General features: G+C 37.6%; 1 protein-coding gene across 7 annotated transcripts in view; it reads right to left on the reverse strand.

Annotated features, from left to right (window-relative positions):
• Positions 1-1,019: 1,019 nt before the first annotated feature.
• The window catches only part of LOC121860364 (brain-specific angiogenesis inhibitor 1-associated protein 2-like), a 169,110-nt gene continuing 154,476 nt past the window's right edge, over positions 1,020-15,653 (reverse strand). For 6 of the 7 annotated variants that reach the window (XM_042357474.1, XM_042357472.1, XM_042357471.1 and 3 more), the window contains 5 exons: positions 15,385-15,525; positions 11,506-11,617; positions 10,495-10,666; positions 6,966-7,474; positions 4,474-6,792 (listed from right to left, as the gene is read on the reverse strand). In XM_042357474.1, coding sequence (XP_042213408.1) covers positions 5,448-6,792; positions 6,966-7,474; positions 10,495-10,666; positions 11,506-11,617; positions 15,385-15,525 — 2,279 coding nt within the window. In that variant the 3' untranslated portion in view covers positions 4,474-5,447. Of the gene's footprint in view, positions 2,402-4,473; positions 6,793-6,965; positions 7,475-10,494; positions 10,667-11,505; positions 11,618-15,384; positions 15,526-15,653 lie in introns of those variants that run through there. The other variant, XM_042357478.1, reaches the window with a different exon arrangement.

A 15,653-nucleotide genomic window follows, 5' to 3' on the forward strand; every position in this document is an offset into this window, starting at 1 on the left:
ATGTTGGTAATATTGTAGTGAGTTATTATGTGGGCTTTTAGTTGAGGCGTTTGGCCTTTTCGTATAAAATCAACCTGGCAAGTCTGACTCGAGGCACTTCAAGCCGAGTCCCAATCATTATTTTTCATATTGGCAGTGCTTTGTTGCCCAATTTCCCCAAGGAAACATCCTTCCACTTTTTCACCTCTTCCGAGTCACATTATCAATTAGCTCTGCATGACTTGTTTACTTGCACCCTTTGTATCAGTGTGCCTTGATTATTCCAACAAGATTATTAATTATCCCAAAATCCAGCAATTAATAACATCATGAATAGTGTTGAAATAATTAAGAATTCAAGTTTTTCAACTATTTATCTCATAATTACTTACCTTTAACTCATCTGGACGAAGGTGTCAAATCGCTGTACAGTACTATAGTACTAAATCTTCATAAGGGGTGGGGGGGGGAAACCTTACTATTAATGCTCTAAGCTTTAGAACTGTAGATATCTGGATCTTCCCAAAGCTTGTATACTGTTTTACAGTATCAAAATTTTTCGTCAGTAACACTTCATGAATATTATTATGGTTACTGTCTTCTTGTGTAAGGGAGGCTTATTATTTGATGAGCTGCATCCGCACTGCTGCTCTAGACCTATGGGACTCATTTTCATATACGTACAGTACTGTATTCAGTACTGTAGTAGGCCTATGTTGTGGTTAGAGTAGCAGCATTCGATAACAATTAATGTTTCACTAATGTCATTGCCAATCTGAAAATGTACATGAATAAGTAGTGCAAGAGATGGAATTAATAATATTGAGTTAGAAACTTAAGTGCACTTTCTTTTCAACTGATGGTTTAAAAAGATCCATGTTAAATTCATCTTAACTCCTCCAAGAAAAATAATAATGTTAGTTTGGTAATGGTTAATAATCACATTGATATAAAATAGGGTGCAAATGACTGATCTGACCACAACTTGCTTAAATAAGATTGGTACTAAATATGGAGAATAAAAAATAAAAACAACTATGAAGACTATAATTACCTTTATTTTTCTGTATAATTCCTGCAGGTCACCCAAGTGTCCTGTTCCACTGCCTACTGGTTCACCTCTGCATTGCACATTTTACCCTCAATATTTTTAACACAGCATTCTGTACTCAGGAAACTCACCAGTACCAATGGTACAACTTGCACACAACTGGAGAACCAAAAGGTTTGTGATACCCAAGGGTTGTGGTGTTTGTGGACTCTACCTATAATAAAAAGCTGGCTCTTACCTTTGATGAACTTTGAACCCTCAACAAAACATAACACAATGAAAGGGAACCCTGTTTTTCCTCACACAACTACTGACTGTGCAAGGCTCTCAGTTGTCAACGTAACCTGAAAAGTTACACATTACTTTTCTCACTTCCATTAAAATTATCCAGGGTTCCCAACTATTGCAAACAATCCTAGGCATGGCAAACACAACACTTAGAAACCTTCACACATTTACATAAAACTGATAATTGTCAGCTGTTTGTGTCAGGATTTCAAAGTTTTAGCAATTAATACTAAATACAGTACTGTATATAAAGTTTCATTCAAACCTAAATATACCTGAAGCCTCTACAATGGCCTATCTTTATTTATGGTACAGTACCAACATCTGTATCACTTTCCAACTTTAACATATACTGTACATCACTCATCAGTATGGTCACCCTCTTTTTTGGTGTTCCATTATCATTCACTTATAAAGTTCTGTACTTTTTCGTCACCTTATTTTCTCAGACATGACCTGAATAATATAATCTCCCTAACTATATGTACAAAACAAGAACCAATTATATGCTTATGTATAATATTCTAACTTTGTGAAGGAGACCAAAGCTAGACATTATAATACAGCTGTACACGTAGAAAATAAAAAGACGCATTTCACACATCTACAATCGTACTGGTGTACAATATTTTCCGAATACTGTATGTCCAGTGAAGGCCTTATATCGTTCACTTTACATGGCCCAACATAAAAAATATATACAATGAAGATCAGGCCTCAAGGTTATTGGGTTTAATCTCTCTGTCACCATCCAAGAAAATTCATTCCTTTTATCACTCAAAGGTTTCTCCATAATGAAGTTTATTTTTTAAGCTAAAAGTCTATTTCTTAAGCATATACAATACCATAATCTTAAAATGTTAGTAATTATATAACATCACTGTAGTTCAATGAACTTTAAAATCACTAATGCAAGTTGTCTTGCATACAAATATTCATAATTGCCCAAGGTGTGGCTTGGATAATGAAAGAGGACTACCACAACTTTCATGAGTTAATCACTATCTGTACACTTTTTCTTTCTTTTTGTAGCAGTTCTGAGCAGTCTTGTGAAGTGGGTCTTGTCGCATGCTGCTGGGAACCCTGCAATACAAGTCAGCTGGTGATGGTGAAACACAAGCAACTTTGAAACTATACTGTATACCAGGGGTGGGCAAAGTGCGGCCCGCGGGCCACATTTGGCCCGCCAAATTATTTCTGTGGCCCGCCACTGCATTTGGCAATCAGAAAAAAAAATTCTTATTAATTACAGAAAGGACAATTTTGGAAGTTGGGTGGACATAGCAGCAATACTGGCTCGTCGCTGTTAACCTGTGGCCCGCGAAGTGTGCCACCATTCATGAAGTGGCCCTCCATCAAAAATAATTGCCCACCCCTGCTGTATACTACAGTATACATGTTTGCTGCCTAAAATGCCAAGCCTGTGAGTGACATACTGTTTGAGACTATCCATCTTCCCAAGATTAGCTACCCAGGGCAGGCCTCGACATTATGGTTGTTTAATTTGCATAATTCACATGAATTATTATTCTGGTAACTAAAGTTTGCTTCAAACTTATCTGACTGACCATAGTAAAATTCAAAAAATTATTCTGCTCTCTCTGGTAAAAAAATAAGTGCAACAACCAGTATTTCTTTGGCTGACAGCAAACAAACTTTACAATTGTTCCTTTTAACTGACATCATCTCATCATTATCAAACAACTAAAAATAATTTGGGGTAAGAAAAACTAACACCTATGTGAAAAAGTTATTTCTGAAGGTTATGTCGAGCTCTGCATGTTAGCATCCACGTAATTCTAGGATAAATATGGGATCTTATTTAACATTATTCACAAATTGTAACATTCTCATAGACACCAATAATGATACCTATACAATAGATATCTTTAGGTTATATACACAAATCTGTTATGGCTCTATAATCTATACTGTCTTCAATTAAACTGTTACACCTTCTAATATTTCAAGGGACTACATCCTATTACTGTATCAGGTGTTAACATTTGTATCACAAGACTGTACTGTACTGGGAGAATACAGACTCTACTTTCTTGAATCTTAAAGCTTAAGAGAAAATATTAAAGATTAAAAAACAAATTAAGATTCTATGACAATTTGGCAAAAAATATTTTAGAACCATGAAAATAAAACCTATCAGCGTCTATCCTATACACTAACAAAAACAGTGTGCCAGGTTTGGCAAATCTTGTTTCTAAGCAATATTATTTACATTCAAAATAATACTGAAAAGGAAGTCTAACGCTGCCAGCCAAATGACAAACCGAAATCAGATATCCAATTAAAAAAATAATATTAATTAATTATATGGTAGAGTGACAATTTAGTAAAGCAACCAAAATTCTTAATAAACATCACAACCTTCCAAGCAACACAGAAATCATACTCTGGCATAGACAACTACTATACGGTACTGTACTTTACACTGTACTGTACTTTATTTCTAACAAGCAAAGGTTAGTAAAGGCGATATTAATTTTAGGACTTAAATTCTGAACTGTTAAAAATACCTAAGAAATTAAAGTAGAGGAAGCAGACACTGTACAGCTCATACACAGCTACATTACACAAATTAAACCATTATACAGTAAAAGTCCAAAAATCCGGATGCCAGAAATCCGGACCACCCGAGAATCCGGACTTTGCGAAAACTCATATATATATATATTTTTTTTAGCGGGCTTTTGTGTGTATGTGCGCATGCGTGAGCGCCACAGCTGCACAGCGACAACAAGCGACCACGTGGTCGCCACTTTAAAACGAGCAATCAAACTGTGACAACATATGTAATTTTGAGTCCTACTCTTTCCATTTACAGAGTACTGTACAAGCCCATAATAATGGCTCCTAAAGTAGATAAACTTCGCTGTGTGAAGAGAAAGAAGAACACGTTGAAATTGAGTGACAAACTTGAAATAATTAAGAAACTAGAACCTGGTGTCAGCAATACTGTTCTAATGGAAACATACGACATTGGAAAGTCTACAATTTATGATATAAAAAAGGCAAAGAATAAAATTCTAGAATTCACAGCTTTTCATTAAAACTGCTCGTTTTGATAAATGAAGCGTGCTATATTTGCTAATGAATAAACTGTCAAAATGTACCTGTTCATCTCTTCTTTATTCCTCCTTAAATTTGAATTTTAAAAGTACTGCCCGAGAATTCAGGAAAATCCGAAAATCCGGACCGACCCAATCCCCAAGCAGTCCGGATTTTTGGACTTCTACTGTATTGAGGTGCCAAATTTAAGTAGAATCAGATTGGTCTCCTCTTTGGCTTAAATGCAAAAATGGGAGACAATGATGTGGAGGAATTTGAGGGTTAATGGGCTTCTAGAACTAATATTTTACATTATTACTTCTTTCAAAGCAGTATGCAATCTGTTAATTATTTGAGAGATTGCCCCTGAGATTTAGTCAAAAGTGACAAATAAAACTTTAGTATGTCCATAAAATTTTAGCTCCCTAGACTATTTTTTTACATGAATTAGGAGAAAATCTAAGGGACTCTTGTGGCAAAATTTACCGACAAATACAGTAAAACTTGTCTTTATAAGACCCCCCCCCCCCCCTTTATTTTAGGACAACCAAGAGAAAACCAACTTATGTTGGTAAATTTGTTAAACCAACCTGCAGGGCTTTTCTTTACATATCTAGAGAGCATTGTGCAAATGATAAAATGTGACTTGACAAGGAAGAGCTGTTCAATTATGTTAAAAGGATGCCACAAAAAGGAGATCTATTGACCAAACATAATATCTGGCACCTCTGAGCAAGGACTGAATCATCATCTGGAAATAATATTTACAAAAGCAACAAACACACGAGAACAATGAGAATATTAAGTACGTATTCTACTTCTAAAAAGTAACAAACTAATGTAATCACAAAAGGCATAAAAAATAGATGTTCATGCAAAAACAGTTATACTGTACAAGAAGTACTGTATACAATTTTATTTTGGCTTCTGTGAACACAAGAGTCAGAAGTTTTGACCAGTTCTTGTACTGGGGAATCACTCAACTATACCTTGCATCTGTGATCACAACTGATTGGGTATAAAATTGACTGTCAATTCCAACAGACAAAATACCATGTTGTACAGTTTATACATCAGCCACAGAGGGATCATCCGCCCAGAGGTCATACCAGGGACCACACAGATTTCCAGTGGTAAATGAAACCTGATCCAAGCGAGACACACCCTCGGGGCATTTGAGACGACGATTCATGAAGTCGCTGTAATTAAATATGTTGAGACTCCCACCATACTGCCAAGGATTTGAACTGCGATGATGATACTGTGGTTGATGGTAGTCTTCATGACGAAGATTTTGTGGAAGTGGATGCTGTGGGCGAGAGGAGTTCTTCTTTGGAGGAAGTGGGGGTGATGTAATAGAATCGTAGGAAATTATGGGAGGGTTTGAGGGGTGAGCAAGATAACTGGGCTGAGGTGTCTTCAAAACATCAGTACTTTGTTGGCATGACTGTTCAGTATTTACATGGGGATTGCGGCTTTGTCTGAACCGATTTATTTTGAATGAAATTGTGCTTCTTGAAGACTTATCTTCACCTTTTGGTGGAAGTTTGGGTGGAGAGGAGGAGGAACGTTGGGCTGGAGATGCCCATGTAAGAGAACGAGCCAATTGTTTCCTGGATTGAGCTCGAGTGATGGTTTTCCGTAATTCACGACGGTGATCACTAACTACCATATAGATCTCCTCTTCATCCTCCTCATCACTTCCCGTTAGAGTACTATTTCCGGAGGAAGAGTTCTGTGGAGACATTTCATTTGGGATAATCTGAGTAGATGACACAGGAGACTGTTGTTGTTCACCTTGTGGGATAGGCATTGGTGGCCGGATAGAGTAATCAACTATTGGTTGTTTGAGAAAGGAAGTGGGTGGTGGAGGAGGCTGGAAGGGAGGAGGGTCAGGTATGTCTGTATGTAGATCCACTAGTGATGAGTGTCTCCAGTCCTCAGACCAAACATCCTCATAATCAGCACTCTGGAGATCATCTGGGATTCCTGTGCACGAGTCCATGCCAAGACAAAGTAAAGATGAGCTTCGGCGGAGTGTTCTTCTCCCTCTGTCTTGTTGTCTCCCACGTTCCCGCTGAGCAGCAATCTTCTGGGCACAGGGGGAATTTGGAGACACCTTGGTGGTTTTTCTACGAGCAATAGTGACAAAATGGTCTATGGAGAACGAGGGGAGAGAACGGTCTCGATAGGGTTTCCCTTTGAGAGTTTTACTTTTCCGTCCTGGTGTGGGGAGTGTCACGGTTGCATCCTGGAGTGGTGGAATGTACTGAAGAGACCTTGCCTCACTGGAACTGTATGACTCAGAGTTTGGCAGACATGGAAGGGATACAGGATCTGAGCCATAGGGCAGTGCCAGAGCAGATCTCAGCCACCGTGAGCTGAGACTGTTCATGGAATGTGGGGCAACTCTGGTGGAGCAAAGGGATGACAGTGAAAGCAAAAGAAAACACAAAGGAAAGAAACAAAAAATGCAAACAAAAAGCATAAGCAAGGCATATACCTTTACATCAGTTTGACAACATAAACATTTATGAGGTGCATGTAGCAAAGACATTAATAATGAATGTTAGTAAGATCTTACCCATTAAGATCATCATCAGAGTAGTCAGCATCAGGGTTAACTGGAGGTCGCATGCTGCCACTTTCGTTGCTGAAGCCGCTATCATCACTCGAGTGGAATGACGAAGAATTTCCACTTCCTCTCTTCTGAAAGCGCGTAGAGAGGTGGGAGGATGCGGCAGCTGTCGTGAATGAGCGACTCAAGGTCATTGAGGAACCAGGAGTGAGGGAGCTACTGGAAGTGAAAGAATTTGAACCAGGCCGGGAATAGGTCTGGGGCTGACTAGGGGACTTCTTGAGGGTTGGAGCAGAAACTCGAGGAGGCTGAGGTTCCATGAAGGCATGGTTGAAGAGGACTGTGTTAACACTGGAGGAGACTGAGGTGGAGGTTCTTAATGTCTCATGGGAAGATGCTACATGCGATGATTTGGAAGAGGCGGTAGATGAAGTGGAGGGTTGTGACATTGGAAGGGCCGTGGAAGAAGTGGAGGTACTGGCATTGGAGGCGGTGGCGGGACTAGGGGCTCGGAACTGAAAAAAAAAGTTATCAAATTATGAAATATTCGATGTGATTAGAATTTTCTCGCTATACATGTAAGGACATTTTTTAAAATTTCATTCCAAAATATCAATGCATTCAACATTTGGATTATCTGGTGAGCTTCTCAGAGAAAAGAATGCTGACTGACAGACAGACTCGACCTTCCAATACTTTCTGGTGTTTAAAAATACTGACCTTATAAATAAAGAAGACAGCTTATAAATTACACTAAAATATTCCTAATCAACTGTTATCATGACCTAGATTTAAATCTGCTCTCAAACTATCCCACTTGCAGGATGCTTGTCAACTGAAGGGCTGTTCCATCAGCGGGAAGCACACCCAACAATATACCTCACTACGTCAGACATGCATTCTTGAAAACTATGACATTAAGTGAAACAATGTACTGTACTGTACAGAAAATACAAGTTTACCACAGACCTAATGATATATAGAACATATGGATTATATTCCTGTTCCTGGGGGACATGTCTGGTTAAAAGTTTCTCACCAAATTATAAATGTACTGTACTGTACTACCTACATTATATCATTATAAAACATTTCGGCTAAGGATGGGGATTTACATAATTGCTCTAAAGACCGCTGGATAGTTTTCTTCTTATGTTTGTACAGCTCATTATAGAAGTTAAAGCCATTGATCAGTAACTTATGTTTCTTTGGGGACTATTGGTGTGTTACCTGAGGTTAGCACAGTGCACCTACATATTATGTGACTAAAGTTAACAGTTACCCCATTTTAGCAGGGAGTATTTAGGCAAAAACTTTTGTGTGTATTCTCCTCCTGTAGCCATAGTTGTCTTAAAATAATGTATACAGTACCAGTAAATGTGGAGTAAATAAAAATAATACCAATGAATAAATTACAAAAAAAATACTATATTGCCAGACTAGTAAATAAAAGCCAAACGAAATTTTAACACAGTCACCATTTGCATATATTCCCTGGTTCACCATAGCAACGTAGACGCTACCTCCGCCGATTCCCTGCCAAAGCTCCCCCCCACATGCCTCGCCTCCTTCCGCTCTCGCACTGATCAAGCTAACTCATGTGCAAAGTAATGTATATTCCCTTTATGTGTTTGCCCCTACGACAATTACTTCTTTTACTTTGTTCACAATATGTATGAAGGATAGTGTGTGCATGTAACTGAGTAAAAATAAATGAAGAAAGTTATGTATATCTACCCAAAAATACGAGATGAAAAACAACCATAACACCTCACAGCTTGGCCCAGTAGCCTGGTGGTTACAGTGATGAGTCTAACCTGGCTACAATGCTGCTAGCAATGTTAACAGATGCAAATGTGAAAAGAAAGTTATCTGTAAATCTTCTTTTGTATCAGGTCTTTGAAGATTTTAAAATAAATGTTGCAGGTATGGCATTAATACAGTAGATTGTAATGCTTGTAAGAGCTCAGAAATGGTTACTGCTGCTACCTCTGAACAGTTGGGTGTCTGCCATATGGACGTTAATTGTCTTGGGTTATCATCATCATTACAGTAGTTATAAATCGAGCTTTTATATTTACAATAATTATTTTTTTATTTAATTAAAATAATAAAAATAATGTGTTTAAGTAAGCAATAATTTTTTTTTTAATTCTTGAGTTGGGTTAGGTAGAATTTAGCCGACTGGAGACAACAACCGAGGGATTCATTAGCTTACGAGGGAACGTAACTTCACATGTAGAATGCAGGCTGATTTTTTTTTGCCATTTTTCAGGTAAAAAGGTGCTTCGTATATGCCATAAAATACAGTATGTTTAAATATATTTACCTTATTTACCTGATGGTCACCCAAGGGTTTGTACTAAAAATACCCAAGTAATTTAAGACATGTTAATAGCTTTTTAATACACAGTACTGTACATTCTTGGAGGAAATATTAGTCTGTACCTTTTTAAACTCGGTGTGACTGTTCACTACATTTCTACTGTATAACAAACAAAACAATTCAGGTACTGATTTGATGTATTGATTCATGTTCAAGTATCTTCATATCTGGTGGGTTTGAATTTACGAAGAAAATATTATTACTGTACTGTAGTTTTTCGAGTGAAATGTGTACACTATACCTACAGTAAGTTTGGTGTGGTTGTTGCAGAGATTAGGCTGTTGTTCAGTGTTCTAAGACTGTTGCTTCCGCATTACTTATACAGAGTGAGTGTGTGTGTGTGTGTGTGTGTGTGTGTGTGTGTACGTATATATATATATACAGTATATATACAGTATATATACAGTATATATATATATATATATATATATATATATATATATATATATATATATATATATATATATATATATATATATATATATATATATATATATATATATATATATATATATATATATATATATATATATATATATATATATATATATATACCGTATAATATTATTTCTTATCTAATCCATCAACATCATATAAGCGAATCAACATGTAACAATATAACATAGAGTGAGATATACCTGTACTGTATAAGGAAGGAACCCAGTTATCCATTCTGACCAGGGAATGTGCGACCCTTCATTTGTGAGGCAAGAGCTCTATCACTGAGCTACACAGTAATTGTTTCATTCTTCTTATGGTAAAGAGCTTTAATTAAGGCTTTAAACTACAAAATGTTGTTGAAGTTAAGGTTTATCTACAAAGAACTTTTCTCTTTGGGCTGGAATGCCAAAATGTTCTTGTACTAATTTTTATTAAGCCACAAAAAATATTAATATTGTACTGTACACACATTGGTGTTCCTGGAGATATTAAGATGAAAGTAATGAATGGATTTAGGTGTTTGCAGAAAGCTGATTGAAACCAATCACATTAAAAATTTAAATACTGTTGCAGTGTCATCAAAACCATATTCTTATTTTCTATGGTAAAATAATATATCACTGATAATTAAGTAAGTCCTCTCACTATTCCTAAGTACAGTACTGTATATACAAGACAGTCACTAAAGGTGCTTCGGGAATGACTCACCTGCACAGCATGAGCACTGGCGGACCTGTGTTTGGAGGGGTAGCGGTGGGTGTGAACATGGGGAGGCTGGCTGACATCACCACTATGTCCGTCACTGCTACCTGCAGTTGGGTTGCTGGTCTGGGAGTCATCTACGCTATTTCTACTCTTTAGATGCTGAGTGCTCATGGAACTATTCCATCCAAGGTAAGGAGGTAAGGGTACAGGGTCAATATGAAGTGCCATGGTTTCAAGGACAGAAATACATAATTAAATATCTCTTCCTGGCTCTACAGATCTATTAGGGATTTATACAACTGGACAACAGCTACAGGTGGAATAGGCTCTTTCATCACATAGGTTCAACTTACTAAAAGTCTGAGTTATTTCTATTCTTCTCTGATTGCTACTGTTAAGTACATTTTGGATGATAAATGATATCCTCTTCCAATTTTAATATTGTACAAAGTTCTTGGATAAAATGAAAAGCTCTTCTCACTCTCATTTTAACTTCGATTTAACATACAGTACTATATTAATTTGATTTTTAAGTACAAAATCAGTATCCTGTATGAAATATATTCCTTTCTTTACATTTTACTGAGCAATGTTATATCAACTATTTTATGTTTTCTAATACTGTATTTTGAGTACTAAAGATAAATGATAAAACTTATTTATAATTTCAAACATCTGCTTACTATATATTCTACATACATACAGTATGCATAATTATACTTTAATGTCTGTACAGTATAATTCAAACAGTTCAATGGGATTACAGCTCAACAAAGTCTCCAAGTACAGAAACCATCATAATAGGTAATCATATTATGTAGCATGGCTTAAGAAAAATTTTACTTGTTCCTTAAAGTTTTTCTTACACAACACAGCAAGGGGACCATCTAGCATGATACAAGGCTGGAACAAATAGGAATCCATTGGTTGATGGGGTCAGGGACTTTACACCAGGAACACATATCTGGTACAGTACAATATGCAAAATAAGGAAGTGTAAAAGACCCAACATACCCTAGAGCAGAGTCATCCTCTTCGTGGATTATTTCTGTGTATGCAACAGGGAACCAGCCACACCGCTGGGTTCGCAGATTCTCTCCGTATTGCCACCCTTTGTTCTTCTCACCTACAGGTGAAAACCAGGTGCATTAAGTGGGTCCTTATGATTAAAATAGAAATAATGATATCTTGCAACTATGTACAGGTATAAGAAACTTTACTCTTGTGATTCATAAAATATAGAAACTTGATTTTTCTTGGAAATGACAAATTTACCACAGGATGTCTTAAAAGTAAGATTCTACAGAAAAACATTCTAGGAAGAACAGGAAGAAAAAATTGGACATCCAAAGAACACGGATCAGAAAAGATTCAAAATCTGTTAATACATTCTATCATCCAAACCATAAGTACAAACCCTAATGATTAACATTTTGAACTAGTGTCTCACTTAACCTTTTCTTTAAAAAGTTAGTTTAAAAGAAAATGAAGGTTTGATCTAGCAAACCCATTTTAAGAATGATTCTGTGAGGGGTGACTTATACTATATATAATGTGCCATCAAAGCTTCAGTGTTTGGCACAAGGAGAGGCAGGAGGGCTGAACTAAAGATTACTTTACTTTTACTGTACTTTTATCCTCTTCACCACTGATCGGCTCGTTAGCCGCTTGGGCGATCAGTCACCATCTCCCATGACAACCATCACCCCAAACCATTAAGGGAAATCAAAAGTAAAAGATTACCACTAAACAGTGCTATTCTAATCAAATTATGAGACGTGAAGTTATAAAATAGTTCACACAAAGAATTCAACACAATTTAACTCTGAAAAAAAAAATAAATAAATAAAAATAAGGGGGCAGAGGAAGGAAGGAGTGGACTAAAGAATTGGAGGGAGAACGATTCTTATCAAACTGATTAAAGACTCATATTCCAGTATAGTGTACTATAGCATGAAAGAAGACCATCTTTATGATCTCCACTGTAATACATGAAACTTTTTTTGAGACAATGCAACAAAAAGTATTGTTTACATAATATCTTGACTGATACTAATTCAGATACCGATGAGACATGCTGTAAACACCTAAGGAGATTCTGCCTGAAGGAATAGCTTAAACATAATGCTGAAACCATAGTTTAGGACTGGGACTGGAGAGAGTGACTCATATTTATGCCCCCATGTCAACTTCAGAAACCAAGACCATTTAATAAATATAAAGTTTCATTTACTTTATATATTTCAGATGCTAAATAGTATCGTAAAACTCAATGAAAAGCGCAAATGTTTCACCAAATTAATTTCTGTGGTGAGCAATTAATGCCCCACCTTTTCAACTTCACTTGAACCAAGCAGATTCCAAAATAGAGCTACCATGTAAATCTGTCTCTGTATATATCCCAAACATTTTTATACCTCATGTGATTAAATTCAGTATGTTTGCCTAATTTCATGCATGGGACTTGTAATCCTGGACTAACCTTTTGCACGTTCATATCCACCAGGCCCTATATGACCAAACCACATTCAATGGTACCTATCCGATGAATGAGCTAGGTTTTTGTAAAATTAGTTTGGATTCATTTGCACCATGATGAAAGTAGCCCTACAAATTGACTTGACACACTCTTACTTTTATCCTCTTCACCACTGATCGACTCGTTAGCCGTTGGGGCGATCGGTCACATCTCTGTTACACACTGTTGGCAAGTACTGGGCATGCACCGGCTCCTGAATGTACCTGAACCTGCTCCAGTGTTGGTCAAGTCTGGTCTTGAAAGAGCTCACACTCGGTGCCGTCACAACACTTTCTGGTAGATCGTTCCAAGAGTTCACAACTCTCACTCCGATAAAGTTTGCCCTCACAGTTTTCTGGACTTGCGGCTTCTTCAATCTTGAGCTGTAACCCCTTGTGGGGCGAGCGTCCACCAGCTCCAAGTAAAGACACTTGACTGAGTAGTGCCCCTTGAGATGCTTACACACCTCAATTAGGTCACCCCTTGCCCGTCTGTAGTATAAGCTAGGCAAGTTCAGGCACTCCAATCTCTCAGGGTAGTTGAGGTGCCAAAGTGCAGGCACCAGTCTGGTGGCCCTCTTTTGAACATTTTCAACCAACTGACAGTCCCTAGCATATCTCAGGGACCAGACGGGGTGAAAGTACTCCAGATGGGGAAGCAGTTCACTCTTGAAGATCATTATGAGGGACGGACCGTCTAGATATCTGAACGACCTTCTTATAAGACCCAATAATTTATTTGCCCGATTTACCTTCTTCTCGCAATGGCCCGAGAACTTCAGCTCATTGTCAACATAAACACCTAGGTTCTCACATTGAGTCTCAAATAGTGCAGTTTCTTCATCCCATCGGGACACATGATACACCTCCTTACCGTTGGTACGCCCCAGGTGCATCCTCTTACACTTCGTGACATTGAATCTCAGCAGCCATTTCTTCGACCACTCTTGGAGCTCACAGAGATCCTTCTGCAGCTCTTCACAGTCCGCATGGTTCTTGATTTCCCGAAATAACTTGGCGTCATCGGCAAACATTTGTATAGGGGAGTGTACAATGTCAGGCATGTCATTCATGAAACAAACAAACAACAGCGGGCCCAATACATTGCCCTGTGGTACCCCACTTGTGACAGGTACAGATGATGATTTCGTGCCATTAATCACCACACACTGCTTGCGGTCATGTAGAAAGTCTTCTATCCACGCAAGGACATTTCCCCGAATTCTGTACCCTTCCAGTTTTGATTTTCAGCCTTTCGTGGGGTACACTGTCGAAAGCCTTGGCAAAATCTAGGTATATAATGTCGATATTACCACCCCGTTCCAGAATATAGGTCCAAATATCCATTACTTTGAGCGATTGTGTTAAGCAGGAGCGCCCCGGCATAAAACTGTGTTGGCAATCCTTGCACTTGCACTTGCACTTCAAATGGATTTTGACTATTTATACCAATGACATCAACCGAACATCTGAGAAAATTTGGGTCAAATAATGTTTAGAGATAGAATCTAAAGACTGTGTTAAGAACTGACAAAGTGAAGCCAAAAAAAAGCCACTTTGTATTATTCAAACACTCAAATGTGCAATACTGTACATGAAGACTTCTAGACACCAGGAACAAGGAGCTATTGAAGGCTCAAAATATAGCAGAAAACCGAGACGGTGGAAGCAAGAATATCCTCTTTTGAATGCTGGGGTATAAGAAAGTGCTTAAACCTACCTCAAGGTGTGAACCTAGTGTCTGCTAAACCTGGCTGGCTGGGCCATGAACTTGAATCATGATTTGTATTTGGTTAAAATCTGTTTGGGTAATGTTTTCTGCCACTAAAACTGCCAAATCCCTTTAACAATGGTAAGCTCTGCCACAGGGTATTTGGTAATCTAATCCTCAGAGAGAACACATTGATGACTCATAGGATATTTGAATAAATGATCTTAAAATTTTTGCTCTTGGACCATCATCACATTGTCTGGTTTTATACATATAAAAAACTACTGAATCCTGTTTATTATTTGTGCAGATGGCACAAAGTAGCCATCAAATTCTGAAGTGAAAAAAAATCTTCACTTCCTGTACCATCAGTCAATTTCCTGGTTATTGCCATTTTTATTATCTCTCTCGAAATGGAAAGTATCCATATACAGCAGTATACAGTATTACTGTACATTTGATTATAAATTTCTACTTTTGAAAGTAGAGGACTAAAACTACTGTATGTTCAGTATACCATATACAACAGAGGTTAAAGTGCAAATGAACACAGTAATGCATGATAGCAAAGATTATAATGTTAATCTAATAAGTCACTCAAAATACTGTATATAAAGCAGCAGTAAAACTTAAGGTGAAGACATGACATGGTTGTGAGAACATACCAATAAGACCGATGAGGTCCATTTCACCGAAGGAGAGTTGGTTGTCACCGCTGGGTGAGTAGGAGTAGAGTGCCCTTGCCATAGCCCTTCGTCCTAGATCCTCTGGTATTGCCATAGACCTTCGTAACATCATGTGCTCCGCTGTAACAAACAAACTCAGTCATATCAGTGTTTCATTCCCAGACAAAGCCAATACACTGTGCTCTGTTACACAATCTACCATTAATAAACTAGTAGAGATAATTATACTTTGATGTAACGCATAAATT

Source organism: Homarus americanus, unplaced genomic scaffold, assembly GCF_018991925.1.
Source record: "Homarus americanus isolate GMGI-L3 unplaced genomic scaffold, GMGI_Hamer_2.0 scaffold26957, whole genome shotgun sequence".
Lineage (NCBI taxonomy): Eukaryota > Metazoa > Arthropoda > Malacostraca > Decapoda > Nephropidae > Homarus > Homarus americanus.